The 22,788-nt window shown below is 45.4% G+C and overlaps 7 protein-coding genes across 7 annotated transcripts; 4 read left to right on the top strand and 3 right to left on the bottom strand.

Annotated features, from left to right (window-relative positions):
• Positions 1–1,669: 1,669 nt before the first annotated feature.
• Positions 1,670–5,373, top strand: FOMMEDRAFT_145525 (flavin-binding monooxygenase; the record flags this gene model as incomplete). The annotated part of the gene is made up of 17 exons (XM_007264416.1): positions 1,670–1,995; positions 2,059–2,332; positions 2,385–2,744; positions 2,807–2,894; positions 3,034–3,057; positions 3,113–3,508; positions 3,562–3,709; positions 3,757–3,842; positions 3,900–4,011; positions 4,064–4,140; positions 4,195–4,294; positions 4,350–4,642; positions 4,707–4,721; positions 4,778–4,853; positions 4,919–5,074; positions 5,144–5,185; positions 5,327–5,373. The coding sequence occupies exons 3-17, from the start codon at positions 2,461–2,463 to the stop codon at positions 5,371–5,373; spliced, it is 1,944 nt and encodes a 647-aa protein (XP_007264478.1). The 5' UTR covers positions 1,670–1,995; positions 2,059–2,332; positions 2,385–2,460.
• A 1,094-nt stretch (positions 5,374–6,467) lies between these two features.
• FOMMEDRAFT_153765 (uncharacterized protein) lies at positions 6,468–7,291 on the bottom strand (the record flags this gene model as incomplete). The annotated part of the gene is made up of 5 exons (XM_007264415.1): positions 6,468–6,646; positions 6,923–6,965; positions 7,005–7,086; positions 7,150–7,174; positions 7,234–7,291. The coding sequence occupies 5 exons, from the start codon at positions 7,289–7,291 to the stop codon at positions 6,468–6,470; spliced, it is 387 nt and encodes a 128-aa protein (XP_007264477.1).
• A 237-nt stretch (positions 7,292–7,528) lies between these two features.
• On the top strand, positions 7,529–9,102 carry FOMMEDRAFT_80223 (glycoside hydrolase family 16 protein; the record flags this gene model as incomplete). The annotated part of the gene is made up of 10 exons (XM_007264414.1): positions 7,529–7,680; positions 7,745–7,909; positions 8,008–8,040; positions 8,094–8,139; positions 8,195–8,288; positions 8,391–8,535; positions 8,597–8,690; positions 8,770–8,860; positions 8,916–8,978; positions 9,026–9,102. The coding sequence occupies 10 exons, from the start codon at positions 7,529–7,531 to the stop codon at positions 9,100–9,102; spliced, it is 960 nt and encodes a 319-aa protein (XP_007264476.1).
• Positions 9,103–9,370: 268 nt separating this feature from the next.
• FOMMEDRAFT_166534 (uncharacterized protein) lies at positions 9,371–10,970 on the bottom strand (the record flags this gene model as incomplete). Its single annotated transcript, XM_007264413.1, has 4 exons — positions 9,371–10,036; positions 10,095–10,314; positions 10,368–10,828; positions 10,881–10,970. The coding sequence occupies 4 exons, from the start codon at positions 10,968–10,970 to the stop codon at positions 9,371–9,373; spliced, it is 1,437 nt and encodes a 478-aa protein (XP_007264475.1).
• A 224-nt stretch (positions 10,971–11,194) lies between these two features.
• Positions 11,195–12,875, bottom strand: FOMMEDRAFT_132637 (Thioesterase/thiol ester dehydrase-isomerase; the record flags this gene model as incomplete). Its single annotated transcript, XM_007264412.1, has 9 exons — positions 11,195–11,271; positions 11,340–11,478; positions 11,537–11,695; positions 11,758–11,783; positions 11,849–11,871; positions 11,926–12,127; positions 12,174–12,281; positions 12,338–12,480; positions 12,532–12,875. 9 exons carry the CDS (start codon positions 12,873–12,875, stop codon positions 11,195–11,197), a joined length of 1,221 nt encoding a protein of 406 aa, XP_007264474.1.
• Positions 12,876–13,793: 918 nt separating this feature from the next.
• On the top strand, positions 13,794–19,373 carry FOMMEDRAFT_119898 (uncharacterized protein). The gene is made up of 3 exons (XM_007264411.1): positions 13,794–15,298; positions 15,349–18,067; positions 18,122–19,373. The coding sequence occupies exons 1-3, from the start codon at positions 13,920–13,922 to the stop codon at positions 19,148–19,150; spliced, it is 5,127 nt and encodes a 1,708-aa protein (XP_007264473.1). The 5' UTR covers positions 13,794–13,919; the 3' UTR covers positions 19,151–19,373.
• A 1,309-nt stretch (positions 19,374–20,682) lies between these two features.
• FOMMEDRAFT_18454 (uncharacterized protein) lies at positions 20,683–22,519 on the top strand. The gene is made up of 11 exons (XM_007264410.1): positions 20,683–20,962; positions 21,019–21,228; positions 21,301–21,334; positions 21,439–21,500; positions 21,557–21,688; positions 21,739–21,827; positions 21,887–22,003; positions 22,056–22,065; positions 22,126–22,166; positions 22,220–22,245; positions 22,298–22,519. Exons 1-11 carry the CDS (start codon positions 20,899–20,901, stop codon positions 22,509–22,511), a joined length of 999 nt encoding a protein of 332 aa, XP_007264472.1. The 5' UTR covers positions 20,683–20,898; the 3' UTR covers positions 22,512–22,519.
• Positions 22,520–22,788: the final 269 nt, after the last annotated feature.

The raw sequence follows: 22,788 nt of genomic DNA, 5'->3' as shown, positions 1-22,788 counted from the left end.
GTTCGGCCCGCGATGCATTCCTCCTTTGTGTCGCGAATGTCGTTTACGAAAGAACGAGGTGGTGGCTGTAGTTATCGCGAAAGGCAATCCTGTCGCACAACGTCAACGTCAAGCCGACCTATCCAAGACAATCTCAAATCAATCGCGTTTGCTTTCTGTGGAGGAATGTAAATACTGGGACGATCTCGCGAAGCAGTGGAAGAAAGGCACGAGGAGGTGTGGTCTTGAGCATAAGTAGTTCTCTTTTGTTAATATGTAGTTTTTGCATGTATTAGCTACAAATATATTTATATTATATTATAATGAATTAAAATATTAGATAAAACTGTAAATAGCTTATAATGTCATATAATATGTTATTTGACTTATAGAAAGTGACAAGTAAAATAGTATCTTATCAGTTTGGGGAAAGCAGTATAAGCTCTTATACATCTTCATAATATGTATTTATCTTACACTTATATTATAATAACATATAATTCTTATTACTTTCCATAATATTAATCTGACTTATTTAACCTTATTGTATCTTAGATAACATTTTCAGCCGAGGGAAAGCGGTATATGACGTTTTACATATTATTGATATTTTACATATTATATACTCATATAAGATTAAAAATGACTGGCTCTTTTTTCCTGACGCAGATAAGGCCCAGCAACTTCTAGTGGTTTGATCTCCTCTAAGTTCTAGTACAGTTGGATATAACGCCGAGGAACGCAGAATCCAGGTCATTCTTTTCGCAGATACATTCCTGAGTACCGTTTGTGCTTCAGTCACCGCTTTGCTTATTATATTCCCGCTTTAGGCAAACGTTTCCGGATAGCCATTATACCATAATTAGACAGTCTCCACGGCTCCCTATGGTACGGAAGTTGCCTTCAGATAGTCATCATATGCACACCACATGGCCTGCTCCAACTTTTTATTCCTCTAAAGCATATGCAGCTGTATCACAACCCGACGCACTTCAAACAGCAATGTGTACTACTGGCGCAACTTCCTGTGACTGTCAACAAAAGCTTTGCTAATAGTTTCTCGAGTTCGTGCGATACTACCAGCTGAAGATTAGGAGGCATTGTACTTGATTAGTCCATAAATACAATGTCTTCTCTTCAGATAGATAGTAATTACTAATAATGCAGGTTATCTTCTGCAGACATTCTCGAGAGGATAAGCACTCCTTTTGGCAGGACTGACCGTTCATCTCGCCCTCGCTTCTATAGCTCGACATGGTTGCATTAATGTTTTTTTTATTCTGTAGTTCTAATATGAGGTTACTGTGTCTTTCTATTGTACAGACTCTAGCCGGAAGAGTAAAGAAATTTGAATTCAGTGTTGCACCAAGATTGACATGTAGCTCTCTCATCCTGATTCCTTACATAAACTCGTTATCTGATTAGCAAACAAGGCCCAGTAACTTCTACTTAGTGTGTTAGAGCCAAATTATGAGAAACGGATGATCTGGTGGTCCCTTAGTTGAGCCTGGTACTGAATGGTTCATGCTATGCTCCTGCTTCTATAATCGCTTCAGTGTGAGTAGTACTTCCGCATTAGATGAGCCTTTCCAGCGACCAGGATACCATAACAAGACCTTCTTCCATTAATGTCCCACGGTTCGGAAGTTTTTTCGGACCGTCAATGTACACATACCCTGGGGCTAGTGATAGCTTCGTACTTCTTAGACGATTATACGGCCGTATTCTAACTAGTTTCTCTTTGAATGGAAGCAGCTACTAGTATAACTTACTGTAGAACTGACTGGCCTGCCTCGATACTCTCACCAGATATACCATATGCATGTTGGGAGCCATCTTCCTGCTTGAATGGTGCCTTAGTGCAACATTTATTCGGCAGCTTCACAATGACTAACTACAACAGGTGGCTTGCCATGCAGCAGATCTCAAGAGGACGAGCGCTTCTTTGGCCGGACAGACCATTCACCGTGCCTTCCATTGCCCGGCATGATACCCCTACATGTTGCTACACCATGCGTACGTACTGTTTTCTAAGTAGGGGGCCATTCTCACATCTGTATGGAATTGTTCTTACTACAGGCACTGTACATACGTCGAATTTGTAACTAATGTTGTTATTCTTTGTCCTATTCTGACATTCACAGATCCTGTCTACCCTCTGTACGGACATGGACAGCTCAATGGAGCAAAGCCATTTCTCACTTCCTAAATATGTGGGAAACTTCAGGACAGATGACCTGGCTCTGTCAGCGCCTTCGAGACTTCTCAAGTTTATTTCAGGGTACAAGCAACCTCTCTTCGGGTGAGAGAATTACGAATTGCCGTAATAGAATAAATCATACAAAGCAAAAGGGTGCGCTTTAAAAGACAGTATTGTCATAAAGCTGACTCCAGTGTTTGTAAAGCCCCAAGATCTCCGCACAGTACTGGTCCTCTCTACCGTCCTCAGCCATCGTGCCTTTTGACAGCAATTCCATCCCCATGACCTCCTCCCCCAACAATCAACATGAACTTGGTCCCGGCTCCATGTTGGTCGACGATCTGGGTATTCCATCTTCACCTTCAACCTCAGATAGTCTACCGAGCCCGCCTACAACACCTGATGAGGATGTTCTTCCTCAATTAGCTAAAGCTGGCTTTCGTCCTCACCAGAAGGCTCAATTGAGAGGCAGATTCAAGCTAAGCACCTTGTGTATTGATGACGATAGACCCTTCAAGGTTGTTGTTATTGGTGCTGGTCATAGCGGGGTCATGGCTGGGATCAGGTCTGTATACTACTATGTCTTTACTCCAATTGTCTTTCTTACAGTGTTCTATTAATTGTCAGGTTTACCCAACGTATGACGAACATTGACTTGACGATCTACGACAAGAATTCCGGCGTCGGCGGGACATGGTTTACAAACCGCTATCCTGTAAGCATATTATGTGTTTTACTGCACAGAGTTTGACTGACAAGTATACGAGGGCGTTGCATGTGACACTCCTTCTCACTGTGTACGCAATTAGTCTGTTCCTTCACAATTACCGTACTGAGCGTCCATCGTTTAACAGTATCAGCCGACATTTGGAGATAAGGTGTGCAATAGCAAGACACCGTTTTTACAATTATTTGCTGACGCACCCGAGGTAGTCCGATTGGACAGCATTCTATTCACCTGGCCCGGAAATTCGCGCGGAGATTGAGAAGACTGTGGAGAAATATAAACTCATGAAGTACATCAAGCTTCGGCATGAGCTTATCCATGCGAAATACGACGAAGAGCAAGGGAAATGGCACCTGAAATTGCGTCGGGCAATGCTGTCCTCCGAGGACGAGGAAGAACAATGTGAGATCGTCGAAGATACCGCGGACTTCGTTTTAGCAGCCGTGGGATCACTGAGTCGCTGGTCTTGGCCTGACATTGAGGGTATCAAGAATTTCAAAGGGAAACTCATTCATTCTGCAGCATGGGAAACTGACGAGAGTGGATGGTGGCATAGTAGTGTCGCGGATTGGAAGGACAAGAAAGTTGGGGTCATTGGATCAGTAGGCCATCTCATCTTGCCTTTGCTATTGGGTTCAATATTCATTCTGTTTAGGGATCGACGGCGACACAAATTGTCCCCAGACTTCGGCCTTTTGTAAAACATCTCTATAATTATGTTCGCGGAAAAACCTGGCTGGGTCCCTCATTTGCTTCCGATCGGATAGCTGAGCTTCTGGGACATCAGTCTACTTCTGATAATCGTACGTACCAATGCGACATCTGCTTGCGTTTCTGACTCTTGGTGTAGACATTTTCACCCCTGAAGACAAGGAAAAGCTCAGAGACATGGAATTCTACAATCAGTTTAGGCGTGAAGTTGAACAATTCATGAATGTGAGTAGAATCGATCACGATAATTATTAAAGCTGCTCTGCTAACTCGAAGTGATAGTCAATGCACTTCGTGACGATCAAAGATAGTGCAATGCAAAAGGAAGCACAGAAAGCGTTCAAGCAGCACATGACATCGCGACTGCAGAAGAAACCCTGGATTGCTGACCACCGTAAGCTGTGTCTCTTTGATAAAGCAAGTGCATATAATGTATCATTATCTAGTCATACCAGACTTCTCAGTTTCATGTAGGCGTATAACGCCTGACACAGGTTACCTGGAAGCTCTTCAAGAAGATAATGTTAATTCTCATCATTGTCTTTATGAATAAGTAACACTGACTGCATATATGCAGACGGATTTCATCCCAACACTCATAAAACGCATAACAGAAACTGGAATTGAACTGGTCGATGGAACACATCACGAACTCGACGTCATCGTTTGCGCTACTGGTACTTAAATCATTTTATTTGCATTATTTTCCCATTTCTTAGTCGACTGATGTAGGTTTCGACGTATCATACCAATACCCATTCACGGTGGTCGGACGCAATGGCAAAACACTTAACGAGCGATTCTCGCCACATCCGGAGACGTATATCTCCATGTCGGTAGACGGCTTTCCAAATTGGTTCATGTCAATGGGCCCGAACTCTATCATTGGAACCGGAAGCATGATCCTTATCATTGAGCATCAGATAAACTACATTGTAGAAGTGGCGCAGAAGATGCAACGTGAGTACTTGAAGAGCATTGAACCAAAGCTTGAGGCTGTCAAGGATTTTGATGAGTACTTGGAGGTATGTTGCCTTCCTATCTGTAAGTCCTTTACATGATATTGATTTCAACTATAACCACTTGCAGGCGTACATCGAGACAGTAAGTTGAGGAACTCCTGGTCTGGAGATTAGTAACCATTCAGCTTTACTATGCAGACGTCATTCAGCGATGGCTGTAGGTCGTGGTACAAACAGGGAAAAGTAGAAAATCGTAACGTTGGTGTATGGCCAGGTAATCCATTATACTCAAAGTCTTGCACGATGAGTCTTAGATCTAATGAACTAATGAATCCACAGGTTCCTGTCTCCATGCTATGAAGACATTCAGGTATCCTCGATGGGAGGACTATAATTACGAAATCCTTGACTCCATTCCCGGATCAGGGAAACCAAACCGGCTCTATTGGCTCGGCGATGGGTCGACGCATAATGAGAAATACATGACTGGTGACCGTTAGTATTATACCTCTTTTTATAATTTACCTTGTTGTTCGGGCTGAGCTGATGCTCTGTGCGTTCAAGGGGCATGGTACTTAAACCCTGAGGAAGTTGACTTGCCACCTAGTGAGCTTAAGACAATGTGTTGTCAGCTGATGGCGTTGCTGATCTTTCTTACTTGTAGTTCCAATATGAAGTTACCGTGCCTTTTAATAAGACATTTGAGTGCATATGGAGCATTGAGTATGAACTTATCACATGCTGAAGCCTCTGCATCTCTCCCGGACAGCATTAACTGCGTCAATGTATTGTAGTGTAAAATCATTTTGATACTGTTTGAATACTCTCCGGAAAGTTGAGATCATCCAGGCATAGCGTGCGTTTGATAGGAGTCATGAGTCTCTGACGCAAAATTGTCGGATAGCACTACCCAATAAAGTGAATAGGCAGAATATACGGATATATGATCCCCGAAAATGTGAATTGCGAAGAGATCTATCACTTGATGCGTGAGATTTCCTAATTGAAGGGCCACATAGGAATGAATTGAAAGTAAGTCTTGTTGATGTTGCTTCAATTCAAATATCACAAAGAAACAGATGCTTCATGTCATCGGAGAGTCGGCCCGCCAGCGGTTGTAGATGGTTCTGTTGAAGGTGGGTACAGTACCATGTCCGGGTAGGACTAAGTAGTTCTAGGTCAATACAGTCTACGTAAATAATGGTGACAAAACCTGAGGAAACGAGCATGAAAGCATTAAAGAATGAGATGAGGGACAAAATTAGAAATATTTGCTCACCACGAACCTCCATGAGTATGCACCCCTGCTGGTGCATGGAAGAATAAAATACCTTGCACATAAGATTCAGACACGCTTAACGGGCCTGGGCCTTCACACGTGTACGCCGACATACTTAAGTACTGTAGATTATCAGTAGATATATGGGCAGAAGGCAGCAATTAGTGCTTGGGACTGCGGGAAATTACGATATTAATGGCCTGTCGTGCATGAATCCAGCACAGCAACTTTCAACCTGTCTCACGAGGAAAACATTGATGTTTATTCGAAATTGAATTTATTCACACGATCACGAGTAAGTATTATTTACTATTATTTATCTCCAAGGGTTCATGCGACGCTTGCTTAGAAGTTCAACTGCCTCCCTAGCGTAAACCGTGTTGCTTCGAAAACCCTGCGAAGTCATTGTATCGGATACTGTACGCTACCTCAAGATCCGAAGTAGACTTCTCTCGCCACGATACTCGTTACCTAGGAAGCCCGTTAACTCCTATTTGCGACGCCATGTAATTGCATGCATTCTACAATCGGTTGAAACATTAGTGCGGCGGCACATATTGACGTGGAATTTCCGAAGTGAATTGCTACTTTTGTATGGCTCGCACTCTTTCACTTCTTGTATGTCGGTAGGCCCGATTGATATGGCAGGGTTTTCTCCTTGCCATCGACAGCCGCTCCAAGTGATTCCGGTACCTCCATGAGCTGGCGTATGACGGCATTCATGGCGCTCATAATCCGGATGACCAGGAAAGAGACCCTCACCGCCACGTCGACCTCAATTGTTGCTCCTATTCGTGGCCCTCATGATCAGTCAGCTCTTTAGTTCCGCCTCTGCTTCGCTGTCGGTGCCAAGACCCCTCATGTGTTTCCTGGTTCTCGATCTTCGTCGTTTTGACTCTACTTCAACGTGCGTCGAAATCCATAATCCTAATGGCTGTTCCTGCACGCTGTCAGGCTTCCTTTCTTTGGCAGAACTTTGTCAGAAGCAATTCTTCGTTAACCGATAGGGAAAAGTTGCTACTGCGGAACCGCCTTCGGTATGGCTTCTCTGGGTCAGAATGAACCCGGTTTCGCTCGTGATGGCGGCCATTCTGAGCTCGGCTCCTCCTGAAACTAAGCATTAAGCGGGAGCGCAGCGCAGCGCACCGCTAAGCTTTCTTTTCCAAGCAACTCCCGCAGTGAAACACCCGGAAATGGAGATGTGCGCATGTCTTTTTCGCTCTGAGTTCTGTTGAAATCGTGAATGGAATCAGATTGACACGTCTTACTTTTGGTATGGAAGAAGCCTAACAATTTGCAATCGGAGGTTGCTTGACCTATTTCTGTCAGTGTCAGATCGTCGAATTGAAATTTTAAGGTTGCTTTTCAGGTGCACTGCGCAACCATAGCACTCCCCGGATTTCCGACCGCTGCTCCCGAAGCGCCGCATTCATAGGAGGGACACTCAGAAATTCATTGGTCAATCCGCTACATCAGTCCACCGTAACTTATCGCCTCCGCGATCTGGTAGCGAGCTCCTATTACCAAAGCGCTACTAAGCAGTATGAACATTTATGGAAAAGAGTGCCAGCATTGTTGCCAACGGTATAAAATGAAGTCAAGACAGTGGTTATGCTACAGGCTCCTAGGTAGCTCTCCTCCCGCAATTCCTCTTGCTCTCTTTTCTTGAAATGTTTCTTTCTCTTGTAAAGTTCGTTCTTTTCTCGACGTGCATCGGCGCTGCTCGTGCTGCGACGTACTCGTTGTCGGATAATATTGTCGGCACAAAATTCCTCTCGGAGTTCACGCACCAGGCAATATCTGATCCAACTCATGGTCGCGTGTCGGTCTCTTCTTTGTCCATGCCGATGTATGATGCATGAACTAACACGGTTTTGGCCTTGCAGGAACTATGTCGACCAGTCTACTGCGTTGGCTGAAAACCTCACCTTTGCCACCTCGAACACATTTATCATACGTGGTGATCACAAGAAGACCCTTAGCGCCAGTGGGCCTGGTCGCGACTCAGTCCGCATTCAGTCAAATAAGCAATACTCTACACACGTTGCGGTGTAAGTATAATCCTGTTGCTACGTTTGGCGTTCGGTTTCATCTAATAGCTAAGACACAACCCGCTAACTGCACGTTTATATCGATATTTTTGGAACAGATTTGATATCGTCCATATGCCACGTGGATGCGGGTATGTGGATATTCCGTTCCGGTGGCATTTGACTTATGACATTTGCGAAATAGGACATGGCCCGCAGTTTGGGAAGTTGGAAATAACTGGCCATATGGTGTACGTCGTTAAATTTCAAACACATGAGTTACTATATATCATAGACCCAATTTAGGGTGAGGTGGACATCGTCGAAGGAGTGAATGATGTCAGTCCGAACCAAGCTACGTTGCATACTGGGCCTGGTATGTCAAGCACCTCGTGCTTGTGTTGTATTTACTGATTCCTTGTTATCGAGGATGCACAATGTCTGGTCAAGTGCAAACTGGGTAAGCTGACAACTTGACGCGCCTGCCATCGTGCTAATTTAGCTGGAACCAGGGCGACAGCTGGCACTGACTGTAACTCGTTCGACAACTCTAATGCGGGTTGCGGCGTGAAAGTAAATAAGGCCAACAGCTATGGCCCGCCATTTGACAGTAATGGCGGTGGCTGGTACGCAATGGAAAGAACTAGGTATGGATCAGACGCCATTTCGATTGGAGTTAAATTAATGAGCTCCTATCATTCGCATTAGTTCTCACATCAATGTGTACTTCTGGCCTCGCAACGATGGCTCAGTCCCGAGCGACGTGAGGAACGGTGCTTCAACCATTAACACAGGAAACTGGGTAAGCATCTCGGTCCATCCCGAAAGGATCGTACCTAATGCATAGCAATACATACTAAATTCATCATTAACATAATTAGGGAACTCCTGTCGCGAACTTCCCGAGCAGCAACGGCTGCAACATAAACTCCGCGTTTGCTCCGAACAACATTATTATTAACTTAACTTTCTGTAAGTTGTGCCAATCTAATTTATCACCGCCTGCTTCATCACTGATCCAATTCAGGTGGAGACTGGGCTGGCGCCTCGTCCGTGTATGCGGCTTCCGGTTGCCCCTCGACTTGTGTCGGTGAGTTCAACTCTCATAGTCGTGTGATTAAGGTGCTGACACGCGAGCAGATTACGTCAACAACAATCCTTCTGCATTCGTTAATGCTTACTTCCAATTCAATGCTTTGAGAGTATACACGTAGGATGGTATTGTTATCGCCCGATTACAACGAAACAGGGCCACTACACGAATTATTCACTCCTTCAATTTTCACTCTTTCCTGAACTAGCCGTTACTGTGGATTTCTAAATTATGTCGATCATTTCTATTCCGAGAAACTGTATTTGTATCTTGTGTATTCTGTGTATTTATATGGTCGCCGAAATATCAAGTTGCGAAACAATTTAATTAACATTGCACTATCTTAATAGAAACACCTGGTCTGGTCTATCCGTGTTACAAAAAGGGTATCAGTCTACCATGTACAACACCTTTACAGAACCATCTACTGCCCCAAGCGCAATGCATCCTCGATGTTCGACGTAATCCATCAAATTCCACGTCGCACCTCCACTCTCGATACTCGATAACAAGTTTCTAGAACGGACTTCTTCTGGTTTCATCAGATCTGCAATCGGGCCTTGCCATATCATCGATCGTAATACTTGCGCTCCGCCTCGTCCGATACTCGAGCCCAACCACATTGATGTTCCGGCAGATCCGAGAGCGAGTGTGGGACAATGCATGAAGTCGCGCTTAGCTGCTAGGGTAGAGAGAAGAACTGGAGGGAAGCAATATGGAATTGCCGAGTCTTTAGAAGAGCCTGGTAAAAAGTAGGCGGGATCGGGAGAGACGATGCAATATTTGATCGAATGGATGTCTGACTCCCATGGATCTCCTTGTTCAGCTCGTACTAGTATCACTATTGGTGGATATTGATACTGAGGGATGTATACTGATAGTGGTGCCATTGCGATGCCGTCGATCCATCCAAATGAACATGTTTGTAAGGGAGTCAATGGTTGTGCAGTATCACCGGCGGCATGCCAGGTGACCTTCGGAAAGAGCTCGACGGAACACGAGCGAGCTACAAAAATACTTTCGTGTGCAAAAAGGACTTGAAGGCATTTATTGTGCTTTAAAAGAATAGTGTTAGGCTGTAAATGCAAGAAATATGATCTACGTTTTGCTTACTTGGATAACTTCGTCTAGATCCTCTGTACTTTTGAGTATTGCATGCTCATCCGTTCGCCAGTTCAGGATATGAATTTTAGAATAGTCGTCGCTAGTGACAAGGATATCGCCATCCAGTGAGACCGGGCTAAAATCCGTGTCTATACATTTCAAAGTCTCAAATGACACATCATGCCTGTCATTCATTGGTCGGATTTTCAGAATCCTGATGTATTGGTTCCTAGTGCAGGATAAGCTTGGAGCAGCAAGGGTGGACTTGCTTTAATCACTTACTCCACGCAATATTCGTCTATCGACACAGCAAGAGAAGCATCGCTTATGATGTTATTATCAACGACAATATGTCCAATACTCGCGCCCTCGCAATACCAACGTCCGACTTGCTTTAGAGCGTCATACTCGACGCGATTCAAGTCCCAACACGTTATCATGGGCCATATGCCTTCAGATTGAGTTATAATCCATTCATGATCTCTCCGAAGTACGAAGTGCACGCTTTGTAGACAGCTGGATGGACCGCCCATGAAGGAGATTGCTCGACGTGGTCGACAATTCGGAGAGGCCCATGCTTCTGTGAGTGACACCGCGCGTCGTGTACGCCATTCCAGCTCGCTAACACCAAGATCATCCAAGTGCTTGTAAGGGAATGGTAGTCCCCGGTCAAGTACAAAGTCGTTGCATGCATTCAGCCAGACAGATCGGACCCGAGTGAGGTCGTTCAGCCGTCTGCATGTCTGGACGGATTAGGTATGCAGTGACACCAATATTTTATTTGGTGACTCTTACTTGACGAGTTGATAATATATCCTTCACTTGCGAGTTTTCTAACACAGCCAAAAGAATGTCGTCGGTTAGGTCTAGAAACTGTGGTGGCATTAGGAGGCAAGGAGTGCAGAGACGACAATTCTTGGCCCCTTGGCTGGTTGCAGGTAAATACTCATCACGTGCCATAGTCTCACTCGAGTCATTCAGATTTAGCTTCCTTGTCCTCCAGCCTTCAAACTCATTATATCAAACGTTTTCATGTACAAGAAGGTATGTATAATTTCCGCCCCTACATGTCTGATTTTCTTTGTTGAATCTCCCAGAAGACAAGCCGTTCACCATGCGCTCCTCAATCCACGGATCTGTGCTCCATATTCCACTGCTCGACGTCCTTCAATCCAAGCCATCGATTCTATGAGAAGACACAGAGTATTGATAATTTTTCCAGGAAATAATAATCAAATTATATAAATAATTCACCTGCGTAAGTCTGCGGAACAACCATCCGATGTAGCGGCTCGCTATTCGGATCAGGCTCACCCCACGTAAACTTGAAGTCATTCGTATGCTGTTCGGTACCGGTCTTCACATCGATGACGTCCGCTTTTACGAATACGTGCTACCATATATCTAGTGGGCAAGGTGATGGATGGTGAAATATTTCGTATAGGACATACCACTACTGCGGGAAATTCCTCAGTGCTTGTATGCGTTACCTGAGCGGTGAGACGGAGGATTGATCCTATTGATACGGGGCGTTCGAACCAAATTCCGTCGAGTGAAAGAAAACGAAGGTGACGCTTTCGTGCAAATAGGGAGGCAGTCGTGAACCCAAGCTAGGAACAAGGAATTACAAAAATATCGATATGTATTATGAAAAGTTCGAGACAACGCATACCTCGTATGCCAGTCGCATCAGGTAACCTTGCAGTTTGATGAATGCATCGTCACAGATGCAAAATGTCAATAAGTTGGACGAGGAGTCTCACCTCCAAATACTTTCTGATGAACACTGCCGTATAGTCTTTAGTAACGAGGATTCACATTATGAAATTGTTATACTAACTTGCGTTCTTGCGGAAACATCAGGAGGGTTTTCTCTAACTTCGTTTCCTCCATTGGTACCTTCTCAACTATCCTAGAATTTGAGTTGTCGCCTTGTTGCAAACTGCTGAGATAGAGGTTATGTAACGCTTGTGCCTCTTCGAACGATGGTGGAACACGTGAAAGTGAGCGCTGCGAGAGGAATGTCTTTCGGCTCTTATGGGCTAACAATTGTCAATATACGAGAAAAGAGCATGAACATATTTTTACCTTCTCCGATAGCCAATAAAGCTTTTTCTTCTGGAGTAGAGGCAACGACTGGATTTACTGGACGAGCCTTGTGCGTTACAGCATCTCGGCAGACCATAGAAAACCGACCTGGTAATAGACTTTAAAACCACGTCGAGAGAACGAAATTTAAAGAAGGCTCTAACCAAGCATAACGAGGCTTTCTTTCCCACCTTCTTCTATCGCATCCATCTTTACCGCAATTTCCATGGAACTGCGACCTGTGTATATGACGTGTCCGCTCAGGCGGAGATCACGTACTGGATAGAGATTGGCAAGCATATCCAATCTTAAAGCCTAGATGAAATCCTTGCATTTTAATGTACAAGGGACTTGTTACCTATCAACAGCTGCGGTCACGATGTAGAAGCCACGCTCCTTGACCTTTCCCACAGTTTGAGCTGTGGGTCCAAGCATGTGCTTGTATGCGATAGATCCAGCGAGTGAATCAAGATGCTCCATAAGCTTGCCGGTGCGAATGCCTCCCCAAGCATTCACGTATTGTTCAAGGAGTTGAGGAGATGAAGCGAATGGGAGATCAATTTGTGAATACGAGTCGTGCATATGTCGAGCTGGCAGTTCTGTAGGGCTCTCTGGTGGATGTGCTTCATGTGTGGGTTCCGAGGAGTCCCAAGTCGAATTGAGCAGCATTTCGGACCAAGGACGCTTGGATCGCACAGGCATTATCCTGATAGAACAATCAAGCCCTTTCTCGAGGATTCTAAATCATTTATACAATATTATTTACGTGCGATATGCCGGGTTTGAACGAGAACCTAATCACCAGTCGCATCAGACGGAGGTAACTTGACAAACGTGCAATTTTAACGATGACTCACGAACTTGATTGAGAAGGCTATCTATGGTTGTCACATCGTGCGTTTCATTTTGAGCTTCCATTACATTCAATTTGGGCGCCTCTAGCCTGGGCTCGGAAGAGGCATTCAGCACATTTTGCAAGCGCTGGCTGGTACATATAAATTTCCTAGACGGCTTAACTTGAAGAAGGTTCAGTCTCACGCCTGAATTAGAGAGCGAGGAGACACGCACCGGGATAAAATAAATTCTTGAATGATCTACAGCGCAACATGGTGGATAAAAGTAGAGAGCGGGAGAAGCGGACGTTAGATTGAAGAAGGGTGCTAAATATGGGCGATCGACGACCGGATCAGTCACGAGACTCGTCGCCGTCTGGCCCACTACCGTGACTGTACTTAACTTAAGTCTTTCGCTCTGCCCACCACCTGCACTGCACTATTCTGACAAGCTTACAGCCAGCAGTGTTTCATTTATGTCACTGTGTGAGAAAGTCTGAAGGGTCGGAACCGCCTTGGAGCTGTGATTCATGAGTGAAAGAAACGTGCCGGGAAGCTTTGTACAGGTGAGTGCCAGACAAAGGACTGCGCAGGTCCTAAACTCATGAATCTACTTGCCTGGTTTCGCAAAAGGACTCGAAATCCTATGTCAATATCTCAACAAGAAAACCTTGGCCATGGAAGCTCAAGACCGCGCCCTCGCGCGAACACGAGCTTTATAGCATGGCGCAGGAACATGCCAGACCCCTCGACCCCTACCTCCCTCGCCTCGTCTCCGGCCGCTCCCGTTCAGACACTACCATTGGATGCTCTCATCCAGTTTCTAACCCCTCCAGCTGTCCCGTCCCCGCAGCATGCACGAGCACTCGTCACAGCGCTGTCGACTCAAACACCTGCTCCGTCCCCTTCAGTCATGCTGCCGATTTTATCGAGTATATGTGCTACAAACGCACCGGCCTCCCTGCAGTATGCGGGGTTTGACGTTCTTGCAGCCTATTGTTCTTGCGGTACGCACCTTGCGACGTCGGACCGGCTCACGTTTTTCGATATATTGCAGTCTACTTTGGACGGCAATTGGAACCAGGAGGTTTGGGAATCGCGTCTAAAGGCGATGAACGCGCTCACGCCTACGCTAGAAGACGTACTAGGGATCGAGAAACTACTATTGGGTCTGCTTTCTGGCTGGCTCAGGCAGGCATTCGAAGACTATTGTTCTAAGGATGCCGACAGACAGGAGCGAGAACGGCCTGTTGAGACATTGAGTGACGCGTTGATCGAATGGTTCTCGCGTCTTGAGGAATCTGGCCGTCTCCCAGAAGAGCAAGGCTTGTCTTTCTTCGAGTTTTATCAATCTCTCGTCGATTATGCGTTGCGTTTGCCTCTTGAGGATGTGCAACATTCTACTCCACCAACACCTACACCTCCGACATCCCAGCGGGATAGCTCCAACACAACTTTTGCGCGACATAGACGCCATCCTTCGTCGATAACCAGTGTACCTTCTCCACTCTCACCACTTAGTCCTAATATTCGTACGCATTCTCCCCCGGTCCGCGGTCCTGTTCAATTTGCTTCGTCGATTTATCTTAATTTTCTCAATTCGCGACTGAAGCGGCTCCCTCTTTCATTTTTACCTTCACTCATGCCTTTGCTTTTGCGTATCCTCTCGGCTGTCATGTCACCTCTCCCGCCATTATCTCCGGGTATAACGAAACGCAATCCAGTTGAACATCGCGTTCTCAAGACAATTACTGCTCTACTCACTGGACCTTATGCAACCACCTGCCTCATCCTCCTTCGCCAACTTCTTCTACCCGTTCCCGGAGGTGATGTTGTTACACAGGTTAGGACGTCTTTGGGCGCACTACGTGCCTTACGACAACAGATCAGAACCGTTCTAGAAGATCGCATGGCTATGCGTATCGTTCAGCGAGGAACATCGTCGTCCGCAACACCCTCTGGCGCACCAGCCTCAGCGGTCGTACTGGACGATTACTTAATTGAACGGGCACAACGCGCATGGACGAAAGAGGGAGCCGCTGTATGGGATGCGCGAAAGGTTTCCTTTTTCCTGGTAAAGGCTATTCAGGAATGGAACGACACTGCAATCCCAACTGACAAGGAGCGCATACTTGAGGAAATCGCCGGATTATTACATGATGTCCTGCAAGAGATGGATGACCGCTTTGATGATCAAGATTTCCTCGCTGGGAAGGACTTCCACGATGCCGACACGGGAGGTGCCGTAGGGCGTACACTTCATGAACTCATGAAATATGTCAAAGGACTTCGGTATGAATTCCATGTTATATTACAGGGGACAATTGATAATACATATACAGTAACGAGGATGGAATGCCAATGATACTGCCTCTGAGCAACGCTTTTGCAGCACCTACACCTTTCTTACGTGCACTGGCCGATTGCTTCGGGCACAAACAATCGTTGTCCTACATCGACCCGCCTGTATCCCTTATCCTCCTTTCCGTCGTAGACCACCTTCTCGATATCGATTCCGAACGCATCCCATTGCTGATGGTTCAACAGCATTTGTTAAAGCCAACGTCGTTTGAATGGCTAGGAAACTGGGAGCAATTGTTGCGCAGTACCCATCTGTTCATGCAGACCCGTCCCAGAACAAGGCGAGCATCGATCAGCGCACTGCACTCTGTATTTTCTCTGGTTCGTGATATGCAGGGTTATCGCCGGCCTCTGATGGATTACGTATTCAACTTTTGGACCCAGATGGTATCGGGGAGGAACGAGGGTGGTGACGGATCGACTATATGGCGACTACTTGGTGAAGAAGCTGTCTTGCGGGCGACGGAAGATGACATCGATGACCTATTCACCCCGACGCAGGAGACAACACCGGATATCTCCAGCGTGACCGTGCACATGATTTTGGCTGCGCTCGCGGCTGCTTCCACTTACTGCGAGTGCGATGGAGAGATCGAAGTTTGCGTGAAGCCGGTCGAGGTTCCGCCTGCGTCTCCCATGGTACCTATGACGCCTTCAAACACTGTTGCATCAAATCTTGCCTCGCCCATCCTTCCAAGGGTGGCCACTGAGACGCAGGCGCAGCCAATGGCCAACATGCAGCAGCAGCTTTTGTCTCTACTCTCATTTAGTAGCCCTCGGAACCAGAGTCAAAATCAAGTTCCGCAGGTCTCAAGTCCCGATGATATACTAACATCATCTAGTACTCGTGCAGATCGTTCACCATTGTCTCGAGAAAGTCCGGAACCTATCACTGTACCTGTCGTTTGTCGTGGTCTTACTGCGGTTTCTGCCCTATGCGAAGTCTTCTTGAAGCTCGCATTCATTGATAGTTTGATGACCACTCGGCAATCCCGCCTGGCAATATATGTCTTCGGTCAATTGCTGCGTCTCCTACGTACCGCTCACTGCCCGCGGGCGCGAATTGCCGTACTGCAAACGCTTACTCGCCTACGCGCTGATCGTGATCACCGAGTTTACTTTGCACGCGCTCCCGAGGAGCAGGACCAGCAGATCCTATCCCTCGCGCGGCTTGTAGGACGGCTCCGTGATTCTTCAGCCGTTTGTGCTCCAGTTGACGAAGCACGCGCAGAAGAGATCTTTCTTGAAAGGGCACGAGCTGCTCAAGTGCTAGACCGCGATGGGAGAAGGGCATCTCGTGGCCGCGGAAGTAGGAGATCAGGTACTGTGAGTCGAAGTAGGTCCAGAGCGCCTGGACATACGAGCCAGTCGGCGAACTCCGCCAATGTCAGACCTCGAGATCAACTGTGGGCTGAACCCGACGTCGTCCCGTTCTCACTAGACAATGCTGATAAAGGGAGTCAAAGGCTGGTTACTTATGATCCTATCGGGCCAAACGATGCGATTGTGCTTCCAGTCTCCGATTATATGGATGAGCTGGTGGAAATTATCAAGACAGACCGTGATTGGGAAGTGCTTTCATATGTCCTCGTTCATCTCCCAGCACAACTTGCGAATAAGCACTTTTGGTGTGGTCCAATTGCTCGGGAGTCCATTTCGAAGTTGCTCGCAGAACTGTGTCAGAGCATAAAGGCTAACACACTCGGGAAATATGTAAATCAAGAGGAGTGGCCAACGTTGTCAAAATCCCGAGATGCGATTGGACTGGCATACCATACACTAACAGTGTTGATAAGCTACAACACAATATTTGACCCTGCAAAACGCAAAACGCTCCTTGACATCCTCCAGATGGGTTTGAGCGGAAAAGGTGACACTGTCATAATTTGTACACACGCACTCAACCTCTGTGTATACGAGATGGAGACGACCGTGGTTAAGGAGCTGCCAAGCATTTTGGAAAAACTCACCCAGATCGTTTCAAACCCCTCAATAGCCGTGCATATTCTTACTTTCCTTGGGAACCTCAACTCATTACCGAACATCTATTCGAACTTCACACATGCCGATTACAAACTTGTCTTCGCCGTAGCACTGCAGTACCTTCAACATCACAATCGTCTGGAGACATCTAGAGAAATGCCGTTTTCGCTCTCACAACACGTCCGTATTATGTCTTATTACGTTCTTTACATGTGGTTCTTGTCTTTGAAACTGGAAGACCGGGCGCAGCACGTGCCATTCATTGTGCGTCAACTATTACTCGCAAACAATGATGAGGACCGCAACGAGATCGACGTCCCGACGGAGGTCGCTTTTGACTTGCTGGCTAGGTACACGTATGCAAACGCAGATTCAAAGCCCGCACAGTCTTTACTGGGTGATATTCTCTCCAAGCCTAGCGAAGGTGCACCGGATAACGGGGCTATACAAGAGAAATCTTGGGTTATGGGCTATTCAATCGTAACCGTACGACTTCTAGCGAAGTCCGGTTGGTTGGAGGTTACTACGCGCAGGCCATCCGGGACGACGAGATTCCTCTGCAAATCAGAGAATGTGCCATTAGTAAACTTAGGCGACCTTGATCCTGATATGGTTACCATTCCAGCAAGTTTGATGATGGACAAGGATCCGAGCTTTCTGAGGTCGATCCTATCCTCTGACGAGGCTACGGAATCGAGCGATGAGCCATCCGAGACGGTAAGTCCGTCAATCGTTCATGTTTCAGATAATAATCTTACCTGTTCCGAACAGTCTGAAGGTGGCGATGAGTTGGCTAACCAAGTCTTCAAATTACCCGACGAAGCTGGGGAGAACGTTGCTCGTCCAGATCCCGTGAAAGGTTACGTCTGGACTGGATCCGCACCATCGCAGAGACGAAAACGGGTTGACCTTGATCCATCTTTCTTCCCGTTGCAATTTTCACCGTACCCGGATACGAAGAGCATACAACGTAGAGGGCGAATCGTCCGTGACACTCGAGCGCTCGCTTCTGCGATCCGGACTCTGGACCGAATACCCGTTATTGATACGCACAAAGTCGGTATTTTGTACGTCGGACCGGGACAGACAGACGAAATTGCCATACTGAGAAATACGAGAGGATCTCCTGCATACGCAAGGTTCCTGGAAGGGTTGGCACGACTAATCAAAGTCCGAGGTCAACTCGATGTATATACCGGTGGTCTTGATCCAGACGAGGATGGCGAGTACGCCTTTGCTTGGTGGGATGATGTGGGACAGGTTTTGTATCACACTGCAACAATGATGCCAAATTGCGAGGATGATGAGCGATGCAACTTCAAGAAGCGACATATTGGCAATGACCTAGTCCGAATCGTGTGGAATGACTCTGGGCTACCCTACCGCTTCGACACCCTTTCCACAGAATTCCAATTTGTCAATATTGTCATTGAGCCTCACTCGCGCGGTGCAATTGCTGCTTATTCTGACAACAAGCACGAGAACGAGTACTTCAAGCTCATCGTACAATGCGCGGAGGGTATGGCCGAGTTCGCACCGATCGGCGATTTCAAGATAGTATCCGCAAAAAGCTTGTCGATTCTCGTCCGTCAACTCAGTCTTGTAGCTGACTGGTACGCCTCAATCTTCAAGGATACTGTTAGAGACACTGAGAGGAATGAGATTGTCACCAATTGGCGTGCACGGTTGGAGACCATAAAAAAATTCGCGAGTACTGTCCCGAGCCCATACGAAAATGTTCCGGTCGATCATGGTGTCATGGGAATGCAGGCCTCTCTTGATTTCACTCCCGGGTATTGATTTACCCTGGGCATTCGTCACTTTTCTTCTTTAACTTTTATTGTCGAGGTTTTCGTCGATTGGGCTGCACTTATCGTGGTTTCTGGGAGTTCGTTCAACTTTTTTATTCGGTCTGCGATCTAGCTTGCCCATGATATCATTGTACAATATCCACCTACTACTGAACCGTAGTTGTTTTCAATTCATTTGATATCATTCGAGCCGTGCTGATTTGAGGTGTACGCACAGACCTCAGTGTATGTCAATGCAAAGCTGCACAGCTCTGTCATTCTCTTAGTTTAATAGTAGTAGTATTTAGGTCGGAGTTAAAGCACCACCTAACATAACGTTTAGTTTCTTTTTCTGAAAAGCGTGATTGTTTACAGAGCCGATAGGGTAATTCCTCGCCTTCGGTATTGTCTAATATAATGATCAAGTTGAACTCGTTTTCAACTGCACCATAGCAGTTGGGCTGCATAAATCGAATCATCAAAGCTGTCATACAAATGATATATTGGATGGTTATATGAAAACAAATACATTATATGGATGCCTGAGCTCTAGCCTCTCTCATAATGTCAGCTTCATGCCTCACTGTCTCAATGCACTTTTGATTATCAGTACCATTGTAATCATTGTATTTCTGCAGTCGCTAAGTAATCTTCACTACAAAGGCTGTTGGTCGATCATTCTTATTCTTGACGTCAGGCCTCTCAATTTCCCATTTCATATAATGTATTGCCAATAAATTACAGTAATCCAGAGTAGATTTAGAACCATGATTTCACAAAGCATATATAAAATAAATAAATTCGCCATTGCGTCCCTATGTGTCCTGGCCAAAAGAAGGGCTTCTGAAGTCCAGTCAAAGCATTGCATCTTGTCAGTACAACTAAGTTCTGAACTGTCTCCTTTATTCTCCTCAAACTGTCAAGACTAGCCAGCCTATCTACTAGCATGCTTTAAACCTTCTATAGAGATAGTTACAGAGAATAGACATTCTTATTGTGGGAATAGTATAACTTTATACTTTGCTTTGCATATTTTTTAAATCCACAGATACAATACCAATTTCAAGATGACTTTAAGATACAGTGCTAGATAAGTAATTGAGCAACTTGAAAGTGGTGTGTGTCAAAATAGTAATTGATAGGTGTCAGTTTCAGAGTGTACATTCATGACACAAATTACTTACACAAACTGCTTTGGGCACAATGAATTGCAGAGTCTAGAACCCGTCAAAGTTACATTGAGAGGTGAGGTGCTCTAGAAGCACTTTTACTACTGATTTACTTGTGATTTGTCAGTTTTCTAGCAATTAGTACCATTTTATAATAACTCACTCCTGTGATGCCTATCCTTTACACTTTCAGATAGGCTTATAATCCTAGCTTGTAATATTTTAATCGGGTTTGCGATCGGTCGCTCGTCAACATAAATGCGTTCAATAGTATCAGTACCAATCAACCGTGTCGCCATTTATCTGATGCAAATCACGTGTGTAACTGTGCAACAGAAACTGATCACCAACGTCGTTCTTTCGTGAAACCCGAGCGCATCTCTATTGCGATTGTCAACATGCCCGAGAATCAGGCAGCTGAGGCAAATCACATAGATGCTGTGAAAGTACAAGGACGGTTTGGCGTTTATCATTGCTACAAATTCGGAAAAATGACACTCCGCTTTAGACGTGATTGAAAATTGGAGAATATATATAGCTGTCATACTCTCGCATGAATAGCTTCTCGAGCATCACCATCGCCTTCCCTATGGCTATTCTTCCCGGCTTATTTTCCTCGTTAATTCACGTCAATGTTGTCCGCTATCTAACTAGTGAGTTTCCTCTTCCAAATATTTTCAATTTCTTATTCTATGTACGACAAAATTAGTTTCAGGAATATCTGTCCTTGTATATGACACATTGCTCATGCTCGCAGACGATGTTCGATATGTGTGGACTCCTCTTATCCGGTACATTTCTGCATTGATGTCAAGACACGGGGAACATACACAATATCGAATGGCTTCAATTTTGCAAAAGCTTCTTGTTATATTCATTCGTTATGTCATGCTGATTATAGCTTCTCTCTTTTTGTTTGGTAAGCCCCTTCACTTCAATTCCGCACAAAGTTCTATGGCGCTGACAACCAATCTGGATCTGTGTCGGAAAGCCATAACTCCATCAGTGGACGCCACTACAGACTGGGTACGATATCTCCCTCCTGTCTTTTGTCTAATACTAACAATGCACTCCAGTGAGTCGAATGAACTTGTGTAATGCGGCCTAGCTCAACTGAGCGGTTACCCAGGTGTCGGAGCGTTTTTTCAGCAACAATGAGTTGTGACATTTTTATTGAATTGATCGGCTCAGGTATGAGACAGGAGTACGTGCTTGACTTATGATTGAAGAATAGTTGTTCTTTGCAGGCGTTGTCCTCTGTCGCCTTTTCTTACTCTGGGAACTCGATCGACGCACAATCCGAATCATAACCGGAGGACTCATAATCGTTACCCTTGTTTCTCTCTTTTCTACATTTGCAGCTATTGCAGAAGCGAGAGGTTAGGCCCCAATATAAGATCTAGTGTAGAAAGCTGATTCAGTACACTAGATCACGTTTTATTTGTGAAGATTTCCGGACTTCGCATTTGCCACGAGGCAGAGATTCAGAGGATTGCCTTAATTGCCTTAATAATTGCGGTGAGCCTTGACTGTTAAAAACAAAACGTAATAGTCACTAATTGCTGGTCACTTCACAGTTTATCTTGGACATTACTGCACTTTTCCTTCTTGTCTTCAACGCACTTTCACGTCCTCGACTAGAGAGCCAGCGACTATTCCAAATTTTGTACGAGGATGGGCTTTTTTTCTTTTTGGTAAGTTTCTTGCACTATTAGAGTGACGAGACTTAACAGTACAATTTTCAAGACTGTACTCTGTGAGTGACACTCGATCTCGACTAAAATATCTTTCGTGACAGCTTTGTTCACATTGCTAGTAATGAGACTTTTGAACATTGTAGTCATGTCTTTTGCCCAAGTAAGTTAATCAAGTGTATTTACATCAAAAGTGTGCTGATAGTAATCCTCCAGGCGGACCTTTTCTTCATCGCAATAATGTGAGTCTATCCAATTTCAACTTATGGATAATCTGGTGTCATGTCTCTTTAGTTTTTCCGGTACAATGGTGACAACCGTAACCTGCCGGTCCCTTTTGAATCTTATACGTCGAAATGGAAATGAGTACGTTTCTTACAATGAGTATGAGGACAACAAGCTGAAGACAGATATTCGATGGAGACGAAATACCAAAGTGGTTCTAGTGGATCAAAGGGGTGCTTGTAATGGTGATTTGCTTGAAAGCGCTTGGTTTGGGCCATGGTAGTGCATAATGAGCATATTCTTTATTAACTTGAACATTCTCCTGCAATACCAATCTCTGTCTCTCGTACCAACACACTACATAAAATGGCCTTCAACCTGTACAATACTCCTACATAGCATGTCGATTCAGATATGTTCGGATGAAGGAGCTCAGGGCTACCTTATACAAGACAAGTTTCAGCAGATCCTTGATGTTAAATATTTCCACTTGTTTTAACGGGAAACATGAAAAGCCGAAGGAATAATCGTGAAGCAGCTGTTGTCACTATCGTGCCTGA

The sequence above is a fragment of the Fomitiporia mediterranea genome, assembly GCF_000271605.1.
Source record: "Fomitiporia mediterranea MF3/22 unplaced genomic scaffold FOMMEscaffold_4, whole genome shotgun sequence".
Classification (NCBI taxonomy): domain Eukaryota; kingdom Fungi; phylum Basidiomycota; class Agaricomycetes; order Hymenochaetales; family Hymenochaetaceae; genus Fomitiporia; species Fomitiporia mediterranea.
This window is presented reverse-complemented; position numbering and strand designations above follow the sequence as displayed.

Bases quoted from the DNA above. Each gene is read 5' to 3' on its own strand.
- FOMMEDRAFT_119898 (XM_007264411.1), top strand. From the start codon at position 13,920: ATGCTGCCGATTTTATCGAGTATATGTGCTACAAACGCACCGGCCTCC. The intron at 15,299-15,348 runs GTATGAATTCCA...ATACATATACAG, and splicing joins AAATATGTCAAAGGACTTCG to TAACGAGGATGGAATGCCAA. The intron at 18,068-18,121 runs GTAAGTCCGTCA...TGTTCCGAACAG, and splicing joins GCGATGAGCCATCCGAGACG to TCTGAAGGTGGCGATGAGTT.
- FOMMEDRAFT_18454 (XM_007264410.1), top strand. From the start codon at position 20,899: ATGGCTATTCTTCCCGGCTTATTTTCCTCGTTAATTCACGTCAATGTT. The intron at 21,689-21,738 runs GTTAGGCCCCAA...TCAGTACACTAG, and splicing joins AGCTATTGCAGAAGCGAGAG to ATCACGTTTTATTTGTGAAG. The intron at 22,246-22,297 runs GTGAGTCTATCC...ATGTCTCTTTAG, and splicing joins CTTTTCTTCATCGCAATAAT to TTTTTCCGGTACAATGGTGA.